General features: G+C 49.8%; 1 protein-coding gene across 7 annotated transcripts in view; it reads left to right on the forward strand.

The window, feature by feature from the left end:
• Positions 1-17,359, forward strand: part of TRIM67 (tripartite motif containing 67) — a 63,620-nt gene that overhangs the window by 23,782 nt on the left and 22,479 nt on the right. For 6 of the 7 annotated variants that reach the window (XM_055234210.2, XM_055234211.2, XM_055234212.2 and 3 more), the window contains one exon: positions 15,787-15,882. The exons of the other annotated variant lie outside the window; for it this stretch is intronic. In XM_055234210.2, the coding sequence (XP_055090185.1) occupies positions 15,787-15,882 (96 nt within the window). The remainder of the gene's footprint in view (positions 1-15,786; positions 15,883-17,359) is intronic. 7 annotated transcript variants of the gene reach the window in all.

A 17,359-nucleotide genomic window follows, 5' to 3' on the forward strand; every position in this document is an offset into this window, starting at 1 on the left:
TCCTTTCCTTTGGTCACAGAAAAATGAGAAAAAAGAAAAAAACTTTAAAAATCCAGCAGTGTCCTCTACTAGGTCCATATTTAGACTTCTTTTTAGACTTGATTTTTTTGGTGGCTTTTTTTGCTTGATTCCCTGAGCTGTAGAGAGGTAGACATTCCCACCATACATTCAAATCCTGGAATAGGGCCCACTATCCAGAGTGAATAAACACTGTTTTACTGACAATCTGCTTTTCCTTTGAACTTCTTTTCTCTATTCTGAACCTTTTTTCTGGATAGTTTGATTTGGCTTAAAATCTATTTCTTCTGCTATAATTCAAAATGGTAGAAACATAAGCTCAGCACTTCTGGAGCCTGTTCTAAAGGGATGGTTTGAGATATTTAGCATACTTCCGGAGCATGTTATCCTCATATCTTCACATGGCTGGTGACAAATGAGGGCCTTGCTCTAGTAGGTTACCCCAAAGTGTAAGAAGTGAAATCGTGTGACTGTTCTGATATAATATTTCATATCAGGTACAAAGCTAAAGTGGAGCTCTGGTCCTTGCTTCTGATCCTTGGTTCATTTTAGAAACTTCCCTGTCATGTTGTCCAATTAAAAACTAATTTACTTATTCAACAAATATTTATGGGACATACACTGGTAGCCCATGCAAAGATGAAACAAGCAAGGTCTCATCTCCCAGGACGGCACAATTTAGTGAAGGAAGAAGTAAATGTTCTCAGCTGTCCAGGAGGGTAAGGTGGGAGGATCGCTTGGGGCCAGGAGTTTCAAACCAGCCTGGGAAACACAATGAGACCCTGTCCTAAAAAACAAATAAAAAAAATAATAAATACACGATGACAGTAGAATGGAAAGAGATCCACATCTCGTTGGCACAGGGAGCCAGAAAAAGGACATCTCAACAGGATTTGAAGGGGGAGGCTGCACAATCCAGCATAAGGAAGGGACACTTGAGCTGAGGTTTGGACGACCATGGGGCACGGGTGCAGCAATGGGAAAGGGCACATCCAGCAGATGAATGGCAAGGGCACAGGCACAGAGGCACACAGCAGCTTGGCAGGTCGTGTGAAGGTGGCTTGCGTCTTGAGGGTGGGTTCCAGCTCTACCTCTGCCTGCCCACTTCAGCAGGAACTGACAAGCCCAGGTCCAAGGGGAGGCATGGATTTCCCAATTACTCTGGGGCTGGCTCCTGTACACGTGAGCTTTCGAAGGTCATTTGGCACTCACTGACCGCCTTGTCAGAGGAAGAAGACCCCATGTGCCTGCAGATATAGCTAATGACCGGAAGTCAGTTTCTGGCAGTACTGCCCATCAGCCCTGCCTCTTTTATTTTGACTGCAGCATTAAGTTCTAGCTAAGAAAATTTGGTTGGTGGCTCTGACGTATCAATCCTGGCAACTTAAAATTCACTGTTAATGAGCTAGGCTGCTCCTCCCTGCAAGCCTCAGGGCAGGAGCTCATGGGGAACTCCTAAGCAGTCAGGATTTTGGGAGTCAGAGTCTGAAGCTGAGTTGTGGAAGGGATAAAGAAGAGACCTCTCATCATCACCATCTCCACAAGCATGGACTATACCAAGGCTCAGCATGAATCACTAATTATAGCATAGCTGTCTTTGCGTTTGTTGGGCATCCTAACCACTAAATCAGCTAGAGTCCTTTGCTGCAAGCTAACTTGAATCAAAAGGAATTTATCCGAAAAACAGGCCAGGCAGAGTGGCTCACACCTGTAATCTCAACGCTTTGGGAGGTTGAGGCAAGAGGATCACTTGAGGCCAGGAATTTGAGACCTACCTGGGCAACACAGCAAAACCTCATCTCTACAAAAAGTAAAAATAATAAAATATAAAAATTACTTGGGCGTGGTGGCACGTGCCCAACATCCTAGCTACTTGGGAGGCTGAGGCGTGGAGGATCACTTGAGCCCAGGTGTTTAAGGCTGCAGTGCTTCATGATGGCACCACTGCACTCCAGACTGGACAACAAAGTGAGACCCCCATCCCTCCCTCCCAACAAAAAGCAAAAAATACTGCTCTTTTCTTAAGTACTCATAGAATCAATAGGAACTTTGAGAGCCAGGTTTGAAACTGTAACAACAGGGAGCACGTAGATAGCATTGAGTATGTGCCAGGTGCATTTTACATTTATTAACTCACCTCATCCTCACGATAGCTCTGTTAGGTACTTACTGCTATTACCTGCCTTTTGCATTTGAGGAAAATGGGGGCAGGGAGAGTAAGCGACTCACCTAATGTCACAGAGTCAGTGAGCTGGGATTCAAACCCAGGCATTCTGGCTCCCAAGGCTTCCCCAAGTGTGAAGAAGCAGCATGCACAGGAATACTCTAATAGCAGGGGTCTGCTCAGGGAACTATGGAACAAACACCCATCTTTCCAGGTCTCTTTGTCTGTTTGTTCAATTTTGAATTCCAAGGAGTTATCATCCTGCTGGCCTAGAATAGGGTGTTAACAAATCCACTGAAAAGGAATGTTTTTAAAAAGAGACTTTATTCCAACCAGCAGTTTGCCAACCGGAGAGACTCAGCCTTCAGTATAAAACAAAGGTGTGTCTGCCAGAACAAAGAGAAGGGTTATCTTGCATAGAAAAAGTTTCTGCTTAGATTCTAATTCCAGTTCCCATTGCATCTGAGGGATGCAAGCTGGTTCAGTTCTGATTTGTTGATGTTAAAGTTGACCACAGGTCACATTTCATTGGTCAGGTTCAGGTGGCAGAATGAGGACTTCAGCAGCAGTTGATTCTGGCAGTGTGAGCAGAAACAGACAGCTAAGAAGGCCCCAACATTGAGCTACTGTTCGGCTTGCACAGGGCATGTAGGGAACCTGCAATAGGCAAATGGCTTTCAGCGCCACTCAGAATTCAGACCCGGATATCCCCTCAGGATCCATCTCGGAGGGCTGGCTCTCTCAGGGTTCACACAGGCATGTGCCTACCCCTTGTCAGGGTGAAGGCAGTGGTACTGGAGTCCTAATTCCAGCCCTACCAGGCTGTACTCAGTGGAGAAAAGGCAACCTCTCAAAGCAAAATTGGGATACTGTTATAGAGGATAATGGAAGGTCAACGGCAGGAAAACAATGGTCCCTGCAGCTGTCGGGGAAGCTGTCTCTGGGGTTCTCATTCTACCCAGAACCACCGTGATAGTGTGCCAGTCCCTGAACCCAGGGCCTTCCGTGCACACCGTCATTAAACCTTGAGGCAGGCCTTTGGGGTGGGTATCATTATCCCAATTCACACGCGAGGACACGAAGTCTCACAGAGGGCAAGAAACTAAGTCACTTAAAATTAGGGTTTGAATTCAGGGCCCAACCCTGAAGCCCAGCTCTTAGGGTTGCTGGGTAAACACCCAGCAGTGCTCCTGAATGAGTGGCCGGCAGGTCGGGGAGGGTCAGCTTATTCTGCTCGCAGGGCCTAGGCGAGTGTGGAGCTGAGCTGGTGCCTGGACTTCCAGAGAGCGGGGCACCTCGGTCACCATCTGCTAGCTCCTAAATCCGAGTTGCTGGCTCAATGGGGAATGTGTGTTGTCTGGCCAGCCAGCCTGTACTCCACGGCATCCATTCCCATACCTTCCACCCTTCTCAGGATTCCCAGAGCGTTTATCTGAAAACTCCCTGTGAGAAAGGAGTCTCCCCTCACCCCTGGACCAGCTCTCCCTCCCACCCTCCTACACTGGAGGGATCTGAGAAAAGAAAAGGAAGGAAAGTCAGAAGGGAGAATGGCTCTTGTTTTCCTCATCTGAAGTGGGGAAGAACCTAAAACAGCCCAAACAAGTGGAACCCAGGAGCTCCCATCACGGCGGGACCCCCAGGAAGTCTGTGTTCCGGCCTCCAGTGCAGGACCAGGGAGTGAGCTGGGATGAACAGGCAGCGAGGGGAGGCCACATCGAGAGTGAGAATTGGGATCCCTAGTAGGAGACATAGAGGATGCCTTGGGCTGCAGCACTGGGACCTTTGCCTAGGGGAGCCCAGACGCGTCCTGCCCTTTTGCATCTCCCCAGAGCACACGGCACGAAATCCGTGAATTCAGAAGACACTATTGAGTGCCCGTTCTGCACAGGCTCTGTACTAGGGACACAAAGATGATTGAACAGCTCACTCTGGAAGTCCTGCTCTAGTGAGGGACACAGTCAAGTAGATAAGTAACTAAGATCTCAGACAGATGGTGGCGAGTGCCACAGTCGGAGGTATGCGAGAGGTGATGGCAGAACAGAGAAGACGGACCACACAAGTTCATGGAGTCTGGGGGGAAGACTTCATGGAAAAGGAGGATTTGAGCTGGACATGGGCAAGCTGAGCTAGAATTTGAGCTGAGATGAGTGTGATAAACGGCGGTGACAGCCGGGACAAGGGCTCATAACTAGGGGAGAAGAGAAGGAGGTGGGTCTTCTGGAAGATAGGTGCTTGGGTTGCAGATTATCCCAGGGGAAAAGAAGGGGATGTTCCCCATGAACAGAACTCACCTCTCTCCTGATAGGCGGCCGGCAGACGCTTGTTGAATGAATACATCAGTGAATGGATGAAGGGCTTGACAGCCAGGCTGAGGCGCTCCCTGTTTGTTCTGCATGAATCACAGCAGTGGAAACCTTGAGCCCAAAGGGCCAGAAGGAGAGACAAGAGTACATTCTGGCAAAAGCAGGATTTCTTCCTGAAGGAGGAGCACATCTCTAGTCGGAACAGGACAGATAGGGCCTGCCCTGGATTCCTGGTTTCAGCAGCACATCTGTGGACCTCCTTTTAGTCCCTCTGTATTCATTTGCTAGGGTTGCCAGAACAAAGTACCACAAACTGGGTGGTTTAGAACAACAGAAATATATCGTCTCACAGTTCTGGAAGCCAGAAGACTGAAATCAAGGTGTCGGCAGGGCTATGCTGCCCCTGAAGGCTCTGGGAAGGACCTGCCCTGGCCTCTCTCCTAGCTCCTCGTAGATCTTTGGCAGCATAACTCCAATCTTCACGTGGTGTTTTCCCTAGCACCTGTCTGTCTCTATGTCCAAATCTCCCCTCTTCATAAGGACACCAGTCCTGTTGGATTAGGGCCCACCCTAATGACCTCATTCTAACTGAATCACCTCTTCAAGTACAGTCACATTCTAAGGTGCTGGGGGTTAGGACTTCAATGTCTAAATTTTGGGGGACACAATTCAGTCCATCGCCCTTCCCCTGAGGCTGGTCCAGGGTACAGGCTTGCATTGAGCAGTATCTCCAATCGTGTGAAAATGCCAGGCAGCCTTCCCCAGCCCAGCACCCCAGAGGCCTAAGATGAAAGCTTGGATGATGGGAAGGTGCTTCTCAGGCTGTCTGGGCAGCTTTCATCATCCTGCTAGAGGAAGGGGACTGCTTTACCCTCACATCCCATGACATCCACGGCTGCCTCATCAGCAAGGCTAATGAGGATGCCCATCTCACAAGCATATGGATCTCGACCAGGAGATCAATCTAAGTCTAAAAACAGAAAGCTGAAAACTTCCCAAGCAATGGTGTGAAGTCATAGCTGTGTTAGTTGTTGGATCCCTCTTTATATTTCACCTGGGAAGACAGAGTTTAAGAAGAGGAAGGAAAATAGCCACATTTAAGCAACAAGGGGGAAGAAAGAAGATGCAGGGAAAAGACCTGCCTCCATTGGCCCCAGGCTCCCCAAGTGGGGCGTAGGATTTCAGGATAAAAGGAGAAGGAGGTCACCTGCCCAGCGGAGGAGTGTACCTCAGTGGTATCCGTGCCTCTCTCAGGAGGTGCTTAGAAGTCAATTTCTCTGATTACCCAGGAGCCTCTACCTTTTAATTTTTAAAAAAATGAGTCCTTTACATTTTTCATTTATTTCTACTGTTCTGTCAACAGATGAGGGCATTTTTAACTTATTAGGCATTATTATCAGCCACAGGTTAAAAAAAAAACAACAATACCTTAGCACTGAGGGGCAGATAAAAAGGTGAGAGAAATCCCCTGTGGTCCATTTCACAACCTCTTTTGTGCACACTGATGGTGTGAAACTCTCAGTGAAGCTTTGATTCCTGTTTTAACACACACCCCGTCTCTACTGTCTCCCAAGTGGGGCATCAAACTGCAGGAGGCCGGGTAAGAAAGGCAGGCAGAAGGAAGCCAAGTGGCTGGGTAGCCAGAGGGACAGCGGGCAAGCGCTCTCTGATCCACCTCAGGCACAAAGGAGCTGCTGTAGTGCTTCTGGAGAGAGACCCAGGCAGGCAGATGCTTGGTTAGGCTGTGGGAACAAGAAAGTAGCTCAGCACTCCAGAGGCCTAAGATGAAAGCTTGGCTGATGGGAAGTGACAGGAGTGAATCTATGGGATCTCCCTTCCTAGAGAAAAGCAAGTCCTATTCTTTCCTGTTCTCTCCCAGAGGAGAGCTGACTGCACTTCCCTGCCCTGCCAATCCATTTTTGCTTCCTACGCTGTCCCACTCTCACAGAGACATCTTTGTGAGAGCATGATCTATGACTGTATCCACATAATCCCTTCCACCCCACCATCACATTGGGACCCGTGTTACATGGCGCCATATTGCTATTCAAGGCAGTCTTGGTTGCTTCTGCCTCCCCCAAACACCTTGCTCTGTGTGGGACAGGAGCAGGAGGAGGTGGTGGTCAGTGTCTTATCCTCCCACATGTGTTCCCTGCAGTGCTGGGACAAAGCCCAGACTGATGGCAACGTTGCTTTATCAACATTCGCAAAGTGGCTGTGGAGGCTTCCAACACAGCTGCACATTTGAAATCCTAATGAGCTGGAGAGTGGAGCTTGGGTCTGACGAAACCATCATTGGCAGACAGGCAACCCTGCCCAAGCACACAGTATGCCAGGGGCAGGTGTCCCCTGGAGAATAAAGATGCAGCTGGAAGATGGTGGGTGGTCTCAGCCCAGCAGCCCTGCCTCTGAGGGATTTTAATGGGAAATTAGGTTTTGTCCTCCTTCCATGTTGGTTGAATATCCAAAGGGCAGTGCAATGGAGTGCAAAGAGCATCGGCTTTGGATTCAGAAAAATCTGGGTTTGAGTCCTGGCTACACTACTTACTAGCTGTGTGACTTTGGGCAAATTACTTCCCCTCTCTGAGCCTATGCCCTCTTCTGTAAAATGGTGTTAATATGGCACCTCCTTGTTAGGTTATGAGGAATCAACTAAATTTGGCATGTAAAGACCTCAGCACTTAGTAAGTTGTCAATTGTTATTGTTATTGCTATTAATGGGAAGTCACCAGTTGCTGTTGATCATGTCCCACCACAGGAGAGGAGAGGCTGTCAAGTCCAGGTTGTGACTGGGTTCAGGCAGTCAGAGCTTTGCCCTGTGGCACAAAAATGACATTGTTCTCCACAAGATCCACTTTTCTGGCCTCAGCGGGTGGATCTGTGTCTGGTGGATATTGGTTCTGTGATGGATCTTGTCCTGAGAACTGCCTCATGGGCCCGGTACAAAGCTGACGATCCAGGTAGAAACAAACTCTCAATCAGGCACCATTTATAGTGGGTCCTGTGTACTAGCCTCCAGGCTCTGAGCTGGGGATGCGACACTGGATAAATCCGACATGACTTCATTGAGTGCACAGTCCTCTGAGCAGCAGACATTGAACAGTTCTGTGACCACATGTGAGATGAGGTTTTTAAAAATGATAAATTTAATTGCCAGTCATAGCAGGCTCAATGATGGCCTCCAAGGACAATGTCCATATCTTTATTCTTGGAACCCGTGAATGTTACCTTACATAGCGAAAGGGCTTTGCAAATGTGATAAATGTGATGAAGTTAAGCATCTTGAGATGGGGAGATTGTCCTGCTTTAACCTCACAATCATTGTGGGTCCAATGTCACCACAAATGTCCTTGTAAGAGGGAGACAGGAGGATCAGAGTTAGTCACAGGAGATGAGGATGGAAGCAAGATGTCTTAGTCTTCAGGATGCTGTAACAAAATACCATAGACACAGGGGTTGATAACTGTACTTCCTACAGTTCTGGAGGCTAGGAAGTCCAGGATCAGTGCCTAGCAGATTTGGTGCCTGGCAGGACATTTTCTTGATTCATAGATGGCACCTTCTCACTGTGTCCTCACTCTGGGGCCTGTTTTATAAGGGTTCTAATCCCCTTCATGGGGGCTCCACCCTCATGACCTCACCACCTCCCAAAGTCCCCACTGCCTGATACCACCTCTCCTGGGGTTAGGATTCAACATATGAATTTGGGGGAGACGCAAGCATTCAGACCATAGCACATGAGGTTGAACAATGCCAGGAAGGGGCCACAAGCCAAGGAATGTGGGTGACCTCTAGAAGCCAGAAAAGGCACCGAAGAGGATTCTCCCTTAGAGCCTCCAGAAGGAACCAGCCCTGCCCATACCTTGATTTTAGGCTTGTAAGACACATTTTGAACTTCTGACCTCTAGGACCATAAGATGATAAATTTGTGTTGATTTAGGCCATGAAGTTTATGGCAACTTGTCACAGCAGCGATAAGAAACCAAAGTCCCATAGGACCCCATGACAGAGTAAGCCTGGGGATTCAGGGAAAGGCAGATCCTCCAAGAGAGTTCTCTTCTTTTGCAACAGCCCTAGATGAAGGCAGTGGTGGCACCTTCAAAGAGATCTAGTCTGTATTGACAGAGTCGTGGCAGCAGGCTCCATGTAGGGGTTCTGAGAATTGGATGTGGCTTGATGCACTGAACAGAACACTGGATGAGCACCTGGAGAGCCCCATTCCAATCCCAGCTCTCCTCCTTACTGGCTTAGTGACACAAACACAGGGAGCTGCAGGGACAGGAGCTGATCTTCTGAGCTGCTTTGCCTCAGGGGACCTCCCCCCAACTCTGGGTCACAGCCACTGCAGAGAAAGGCTGCCCAGATCAACCCCTGGCTCCTAGTTCTTCTGCCAATGACCCCTTCTGTTTCTGGGGGGTCCCCTTCAGCCTGTGGCCCCCGGCCTAACATACCAGGGGCTGCCACCCAGCATTGCTCCCTTTGTAGCCAATGCTGAGCTGGCTCCTCCCTAAGTGGACTTCTACCCAGGGGCGTGCCCTCTCCTCTGTGCCCTTACCGTCAATCCTTCAGGCTGCATGGAGCAAAGTCTCTGTGGCCTGGATCCTCAGGGCGGGAGACTGGATCCTGGGAGTGGACTGGGAGCAGGGAAGCCGGTGGGGTTGGGGAATCCAGGAGGTCTGGCTGCCACTATTTCATGGGAGAGGGGTCTGCCCAAGTCTCCCTCTCAGGACCCTCCTTTGTCCTATTCTTTCCCCACTTCCAGGGTCTCCACATGCTCACCTCCTCCCTCTCCCATCCCTGTGAGTCACCTCCAGTGACTCCGTGGGTCACACCTTGTTTCCAGTCTCCAGGTCTGTTGCTGCATCTGCCTCAATCGCAGGGTGATCAAGGCTCCTCACCATGTTTCTGAGCCTCAGTTTAGGCCGGATGCTAGGGAAGTTACATTTATTCATCATCATTTTTTTTTAAGAGACAAGGTTTCACTCTGTCACCCAGGCTGGAGCGCAGTGGTACAATCAAAGCTCAGTGCAGCCTCAAACTTCTGGGCTCAAGCAATCCTTCCACCTCAGCCTCCTGAATAGCTGGGACTACAGGTGTGTGCCACGACACTCAGCTAATTTTTGTATTTTTTGTAGAGACAGGGGTCTTGCTGTGTTGCTTAGGCTGGTCTAGAACTCCTGGGCTCAAGTGATCCTCCCACCTGGGCCTCCCAAAGTGCTGGGTTTACAGGCATGAGCCACTGCGCCCAGCCTGGAAGTTATCTTTATTCTGGTTACTGGGCTCTTGGAGCCTAGGCCTGGCCATTGAGAGAAGACTAGAAAACAAAGCCGCTCTCCGCAGACTGAGCAAGGGGTGTTGAGATGGTGGGTGGGGGTCTTCCCTAGCTGTTGGCAGGTTGCTCAGTAAAGGGGGAGAGCAGGGCAGAGGAACCCTCTGGTGTGCAATAGAGACAGGGCATCAGGAGCGCGGGGCATCAGAAGCCCCATCCAGTGTGACTAAATGTGAACCAGGTCAGTGGCGGCAGTTAACCTAGAAATAGTTAACACCCAGAAGTCATGAAAAGCGGGTCAGTCCCCAGAGTAGGGTCAGACTGCTGGTGCCGGGACCATGTGGGGCTCCACGCCCTAGAAACAGTGGGTTCAGAGTGACCACATGGCCATTTTAATTATGCCCGGTGTGGGAGAGGATTGAGACTTGAATATCTTGGGGAGCTAGTCAGACAAAAATCTAGAGCAAAATCAATTCACTGACACAAATATTTACGGAGCACATTCTACGTGTCGGGTACTATGCTGCCTACCATGTGGCACTCCAACTCTGCTCAGGGCAGAGATCGCCAGGGTGCAGTGGGGCAGCACGGCAGGGAGCTAATGCAGCTTTCCTGGGCCACCCATCTTCAGAGAGTGAGAGGCCAGGCAAGGTGACTCAGGCCTGTAATCCCAGTGCTTCAGGAGGCTGAGGCAGGAGGATCACTTGAGGCCAGGTTTTTGAGGCTGCAGTGAGCTACGATTGTGCCACTGCACTACAGCCTGGGTGGCAGAGAAAGCTCTCCAGATCTCCATCTGTCTCTCTCTCTCTCTCTCTCTCTCACTTTTCCCTCTCCCTGTCTCTCTCTCTCTCTCTCTGTCTTTGATACAGGGTCTCACCCTGGGCTCGAGTGATCCTCCTGCCTCAGCCTCCTGAAGCACTGGGATTACAGGCCTGAGTCACCTTGCCTGGCCTCTCACTCTCTGAAGATGAGACTAGCTGAGACTAGAGGCACACGCCACCACACCTGGCTAATTTTTAAATTTTTGTAGAGATGACATCTCACTATATTACCCAGTCTGGTTGTACTCATATGTTGCCCAGGCTGGTCTCAAACTCCTGGGTTCAAGCAATCCTCCCACCCCGGCCTCCCAAAGTCCTGGGATTACAGGCATGAGCCACTGCTCCAGACCTCCATCTCTTAAAAAAAATAAATCATTTGTTCTTTCACTCCAAAAACCTTTGCTCCTTTTCCACTACAGTTATCAGGTGAGATTTCCACAATGCTATTCCCTGAGTGAGGAGAAACGACTTGTGGTCATTCACACACAAAGGACTGGGTTGAAGAAAAGGACCAGTGTGTGCTTATGAGGACATCCCTCGACAGCAGCTAGCCCTCACACTGCCCACTTTGGCTCTTCCATGGCTGCAGACCAGGGCACAGGGCCCTCACATGGCTGAGCACACAGCAGGCCCCAATGTGGCTTGCACTGAGGTGACCTCACCAAGGGGGCATCAAAAAGCAGTGGAGGGAAAAATTAGATGGCAAGTCTGATGGACCTGGAAGCAGTGTCTGCTGAACTGTGAGACTGTCCCCCTTTCGGCCAGGCATTAGCCTGCGGTCACGGGTCTCCTTCAAAACCACTCTGTTTTTGGGCTCCTTGCCAAGCTCCTTGGTCTTCTTGCCAAGCAGGAAGCAGGTCAGCAGGCTCTGGGGAGGGCTGGGCTCCTGGAAGGCTGGCGCTGGCTGGGGCAGAGCAGTTCTGGCCCCTGGTACTGGGCAGATGGTGTGTGACCCTAACTACCCTGCCTCTCAGGCAGAAGCAAGCTTGCTGAGTTCCTCCAGGAAGGTGCTAGCTGCAGTGATGAATCTGCAGGGATCTAGCCCACTCTTTGCGTGCACCTCTAGTCAAGCAATTGTTTTGCTTTTTATTCAGCCAGGGAGCATTCTTTGAGCTCCTACTTTGTGCAGCACAGTGGGATAGAAATATAGAGACAAAAGACAAAGTCTTTCCACTGAGGACTGTATGATGAGTGGGAGGTGCTATGAACTGAATGTTTGTGTCCCTTCCAGATTCAAACGTTGATGCCTAAATCTTCAATGTGCTGATATTAGGAGGTGGAGCCTTTGGGAGGTAATTAGGTTTAGATGTGCTCAGAGCCCCCTCTGATAGAATTAATGCCCTTAAAAAAAGAGAAAGAGACACCTGAGCTCTCTCTCAAGCTCTGTCTCTCTCTCTCTCCTCTTGGTGCACACACCAAGGAAAATCCATGCATCTTAGTCCATTTGCATTGCTATAAAGGAATATCTGAGTCTGGGTCATTTATAAAGAAAGGTGGTTTATGGGGCTCATGGTTCTGCAGGCTGTACAAGAAGCATGGCCCCAGCATCTGCTTCTGGTGAGGGCCTCAGAAAGTTTCCACTCACGGTGGAAGGCAAAGGGGAGCAGGCATCACATGGCAAGAGAGGAATCGAGAGAGAGAGGAGGGAGCTTCCAGGCTCTGTTTAACAACCAGTTCTCATGGGGACTAATACAGTGAGAAGCCGCTAAGGAGGAGTGGAGGACGGTAGCAAGACATTCATGCGGATCTGCCCCTGTGACCAAACACCTCCCACTAGGCCCCACCTCCAACACTGGGGATCAAATTTCAACACCAGATTTGTTGTGGCCAAAAATACTATATCCAAACATGAGACCATGTGAGGACCTAACCCAGAAGAGGGCCCTCACCCAGAACCAACCGCACTGGCATGCGGATCTCAGACTTCCAGCCTCCAGAACTCTGAGAAATCCATGTTTGTGGTTGAAGCCCCAGGTCTGTGTGTTCTGTTGCTGCAGCCTGAGCTGACCAAGAGAGGAAGGGCCAGCCACAGCCCCAGGGGGCCCATGCTTTGGGTGGGTGTCTTGGGGAGGGGTTGCTATTCTTTCCCTGTCCCTGATAATCAACTTCAACTTGAAAACCCCTGTCATTAAAGATACCCTCCAGGGCCTGTGAATGATGCTGACACTTCAGCCTCCTTTTGAGGGTGAGTATCCTGGGATGGGTGGAGTTCTCCCGGGCTCTGCACCCCACTAAGGATGTGGCAAAATTAAGGCTGTCAAGGCAGAAATAATTCGATAAACGTTCATTGGAAGCCAAGTGTGAGGCTCAACTGGGGAAGACACACCAACAAAGCTGGGCATGTTCCAGAGCCTGTCGCAGGTTGCAAGGCTTATCTAGAAAGTGTAGGGGAAGCGAGAGCTCCTCCTACCAGACTCCTTTTCCATTGATGGCTGCAACACAGAGGTTACGTTCATTGGCTACAGATGACAGCATACAGGCTAACATTCCATGTGCAAGACGATCAGTAAAACTTTGTGATTCAGAAACAAATGTGTCATTTTTATTTTGAGACAGTCTCACTCTGTCACCTAGGTTGGAGCACAGTATCATAGTCATAACTCATTGTAATCTCAACCTCCTGGACTCAAGCCATCCTCCTGACCCAGCCTCCTGAGTAGCTGGGACTACAAGCACACACCACCATGCCCAGCTAATTTTTAAAAATTTTTTATAGAGAGAGGGTGAGGATGAGGGAGGAAAGCGGGGCTGGGGGTTGCGGCAGGGAGGCCTCTCTGTGTCGCCCAGGCTGGTCTTGAACTCTTGGCCTCAAGCAATTCTCCTGCCTCTGCCTCTGAGTAGCTGGAATTACAGGCATGAGCTACCCCACCTGGCTTCAGTGTCCTTTTTGATGTCAGTAGGTTATGTATTAATCAGTATGTCAACAGTTTGAAGAACTCACAGTAAGATTTGAAGGCCTCAGGATAAGAGCCTTTTCTCAGAGACAGGATGTAAGCCATGAATCACGAGGCCTTTCCCAGGTGGTTAATCTGGAAGCCTGCCAAATGTGACCTGTAGGTTATCAGATGGGTGTCAAACCTGTGCTCTCCAGGACTAGCCACTGGCTAATCACACATGGCAGTTGCAACTTACCCTAAATAATATGAAAAGTCCAGCTCCTCAGTCACATTAGCTACTTCAAGTGCTCAGTACCCACAGGCAGCTAGTGGCTACCATCAGGGACAGAGCAGACCTGGGACGCTTCTGCCATCACTGTACATTCTATGGGATGTTTCACTGCCTAGGTGCTGGCAACAGATGGTGGTACACTGTGGGCCAGCTATGGAGGGGAGAGCCTAAACCCACTGAGGTGGGGCTGGGGGTGGTGAGGCTCATGGTGTAGGAAAAAGCTTCTTCGAGGAGCTGCACCTCCGCCGATCCTCAGCCTGAGGCTCCTGCTCTCTGAGCAGACAGCCTAGACCTTGACCTCTCCTTGCGTGCCGGTGCTCCTGGGGACCGGGCCCCCTTCCTTGTCTTTCCACCTACCCCCTGTGTCTTTTTGTGGGCTTCCTTTGCCATCTTCCCCATAGGTTTTCAGCGGAGGCTGCACTTGCACAGTCCAGGGGATCTCAAACTGCATCAGAACCCCCTGGAGGGCTTGGTAAACCGCAGACTCCAGGGCTTCACCCACCACCTCTGATCAGCAGATCTGGGGTGCAGCCAGAGACGGTGCACTTCAACAAATCGCCCAGTGATGCTGATGTTGCTGGTCTAGAACCACACTTTGACAGCCGTTTGTGTGGTCTAAAGAATCCCATTCACTGATTCATGCATTCAACAAATATTTATTGAATGCCACCACGTGCAGGCTCCTCTTCCAGTGCCAGGATAAGCTGTGAGCCACCCAGAAAAGCCCTTGTCCTTCATTCTAGGACATGAAGATGGACAGCAAACAAGTTTTCTAGGTTGGGTGGTGATGACTGTTAGGAGGAAGAAAAAGCCAGGGGAAGGTGAGGGGGCTATTGCACAAGGTCGTGAGGAAAGTCCTCACTGACACAGTGACGTCTGAGCAGAGACCTGGGAGGGGACTTGGGGGAGAAGGAGACCCTGGACCTTCTGACTCTGCTTTGTTCTATCCTCAGCTTTTTAATGTGGAAAATGAAAGTCATGTTAAAAGTCAAGGTCACAGTCCGGACAGGCGTGATGGCTCACACCTGTAATCCCAGCAATTTGGGAGGCCAAGGTGGGAGGATCACTTGAGGCCAGGAATTTGAGACCAGCCTGGGCAACACAGCCTCCGAGACACCATCTCTACTAAAAAATGCAATAATTAGCTGGAGGCTGATTCGGGAGGATCACTTGAGCCTGAGAAGTTGAGGCTGCAGTGAGTCATGATTGAGCCACTGCACTCTAGCCTGGGCAACAGAGTGAGACCTTGTCTCAAAAAAAAAAAAAAAAATCAAGGTCACAGTCTACTCAATAGCTAGGTTTTAAAGACAAATTCAATTGTGTGTGTACGTGGTTCATTACAAAGAAGCCTGGTGCCAAAAGCCATAGAGTTAAGCTCAGCTTGCAGTTTCACCCTTGGGCCACAGCAATGGATCCTTGTGCTTCAGAAGCCTCTGCTGGCCACATCCCTCTCTGCAGGGTGAGGAGTCCCCAGGGCTAAGGGTACTAGCCTGTGTGTCCCTTTAGAGGATGCCCTAGGATTACCAGTCCATACACCTAGTCCAGTTCCAGGACCCACAGCCCCCTTCCTGTCCATCCCTCAGGGCAGACCAGGCCCCAGGGTTTGCACCCCAGGCCAGGAGATGACTGTGTAGGGATGGGGTGGACGGAACTTGACCTGGGGTCTGGAATGTCCATATAAGCGTGTACTGATGATGGATAGAGGGGGCCAGGCCAAGCCAAGGACTCTATTTATCTTCTTGTCTTGGGCTCTGCAAACATCAGGGGCAGACCTGTTTGCTTCAACCCATTAGTTGAGTGCTCCTTACCTCTATCCAGCTTTGGAGATGAGAAAGGAGAGTGTAGGCCAATCTACCACTGTTGGAAAAATAAACAAATGTTGTAGAGATCATGGATCAGTGGTGGTCCTTTCATCAAGGAGAACAGCAGATGTGCGGGATCAGTCCTATCCCCTCTTATAAACATAAGCTTTTATGATGAAGTGCAAATTTTCTGTGCCTTTCATGACTAATTTTTCTTTTCAACATGTGATATCTTTTTCAGGCACAACTATCTCAGGCCTTAAATGGAGTTTCGGATAAGGCAAAGGAAGCAAAGGAGTTTCTGGTTCAGCTAAAGAACATATTGCAGCAGATCCAGGTGAGCACATCTCTGGCATAGGGAGAAATACTCAGTGTGGAAAGTTTGCACGTTGTGCATCATATTAAGAAGAAATGGGCCAGGCGCAGTGGCTCACGCCTGTAATCCCAGCACTTTGGGAGGCCGAGGTGGGCAGATCACCTGAGGTAGGGAGTTTGAGACCAGCCTCACCAACATGGAGAAACCTGTCTCTACTAAAAATACAAAAATTAGCCGGGCGTGGTGGCACATGCCTGTAATCCCGGCTACTCTGTAGTCTGAGGCAGGAGAATCGCTTGAACCCAGGAGGCAGAGGTTGCAATGAGCTGAGATCGTGCCATTGCACTCCAGCTTGGGCAACAAGAGCAAAAGTCTGTGTCAAAGAAAAAAAAAGAAGAAGAAGAAGAAGGAAGAGGGGGAGGAGGAGGAGGAAGGGGAGGAGGAGGAGGAGGAAGGGGAGGGGGAGGAGGGGGAGGAGGGGGAGGAGGGGGAGGAGGGGGAGGAGGGGGAGGAGGGGGAGGAGGGGGAGGAGGGGAGGAGGGGGAGGAGGGGAGGAGGGGGAGGAGGGGAGGAGGAGGAGGAGGAAGGGGAGGGGGAGGAGGAGAAGAAGAAGAAGAGGAGGAGGAGGAAGAGGAAGAAGAAGAAGAAGAGGAAGAAAAAAGAAGAAAAAGGAAGAAGAAGAAGAAGAAGAAGAAGAAGAAGAAGAAGAAGAAGAAGAAGAAGAAGAAGAAGAAGAAGAAGAAGAAGAAGAAGAAGAAGAAGGGGAGGAGGAGGAAGAAGAGAAAAGTCTTGTAGTGAGCATTTTCTCAGTGATGGACATTAGGAGAGTTATGTGTCCTACCCTATAGCCTTGGGTGCTGAAAGTATCAGATACTCAACTTAATGGCACGCATGTGACACCTGATACAGGAAAGGACTTTTACACAGAGCCAGTTAGAGAGAGCTGGAAAGATGTGATTTAGCACTCTACATGCCATGTCGTCCTATGTGGCATCTGTATGTGGTGCTTTTGTGGCCGAATATGCCCATGTCATCAATGCATCAAAATATAAATGCATCATTTTCTAAATAAATGTGTTTACTGAACTCTTATGCTGTGTCATGTACTGAGCCCAGCACAAGATACAAAGATCAATGAGGCACCATCTGTGGCCTCACGGTCTGTCTATAGGGGAGAACGTGCACACACAGGTGCTCCTGTGGGAATGTGCACACGTAGAGGAACTGCTCATAAGATGAGAACCCCATAAAGCATTAACATATCTGGAGGAATAAGAGGGACTGAGGGCCCTTGAATTCTTTTTTTTTTTTTTTTTTTTTTGAGACAGAGTCTCGCTCTGTCGCCCAGGCTGTAGTCAATGGCACGATCTTGGCTCACCGCAACCTCTGCCTCCCGGGTTCAAGCGATTCTTCTGCCTCAGCCCCCTGAGTAGCTGGGATTACAGGCATGTGCCCCCACACCCAGCTAATTTTGTATTTTTAGTGGAGACGGGGTTTC

The sequence above is a fragment of the Symphalangus syndactylus genome, chromosome 19 (genome assembly GCF_028878055.3).
Source record: "Symphalangus syndactylus isolate Jambi chromosome 19, NHGRI_mSymSyn1-v2.1_pri, whole genome shotgun sequence".
NCBI lineage: Eukaryota > Metazoa > Chordata > Mammalia > Primates > Hylobatidae > Symphalangus > Symphalangus syndactylus.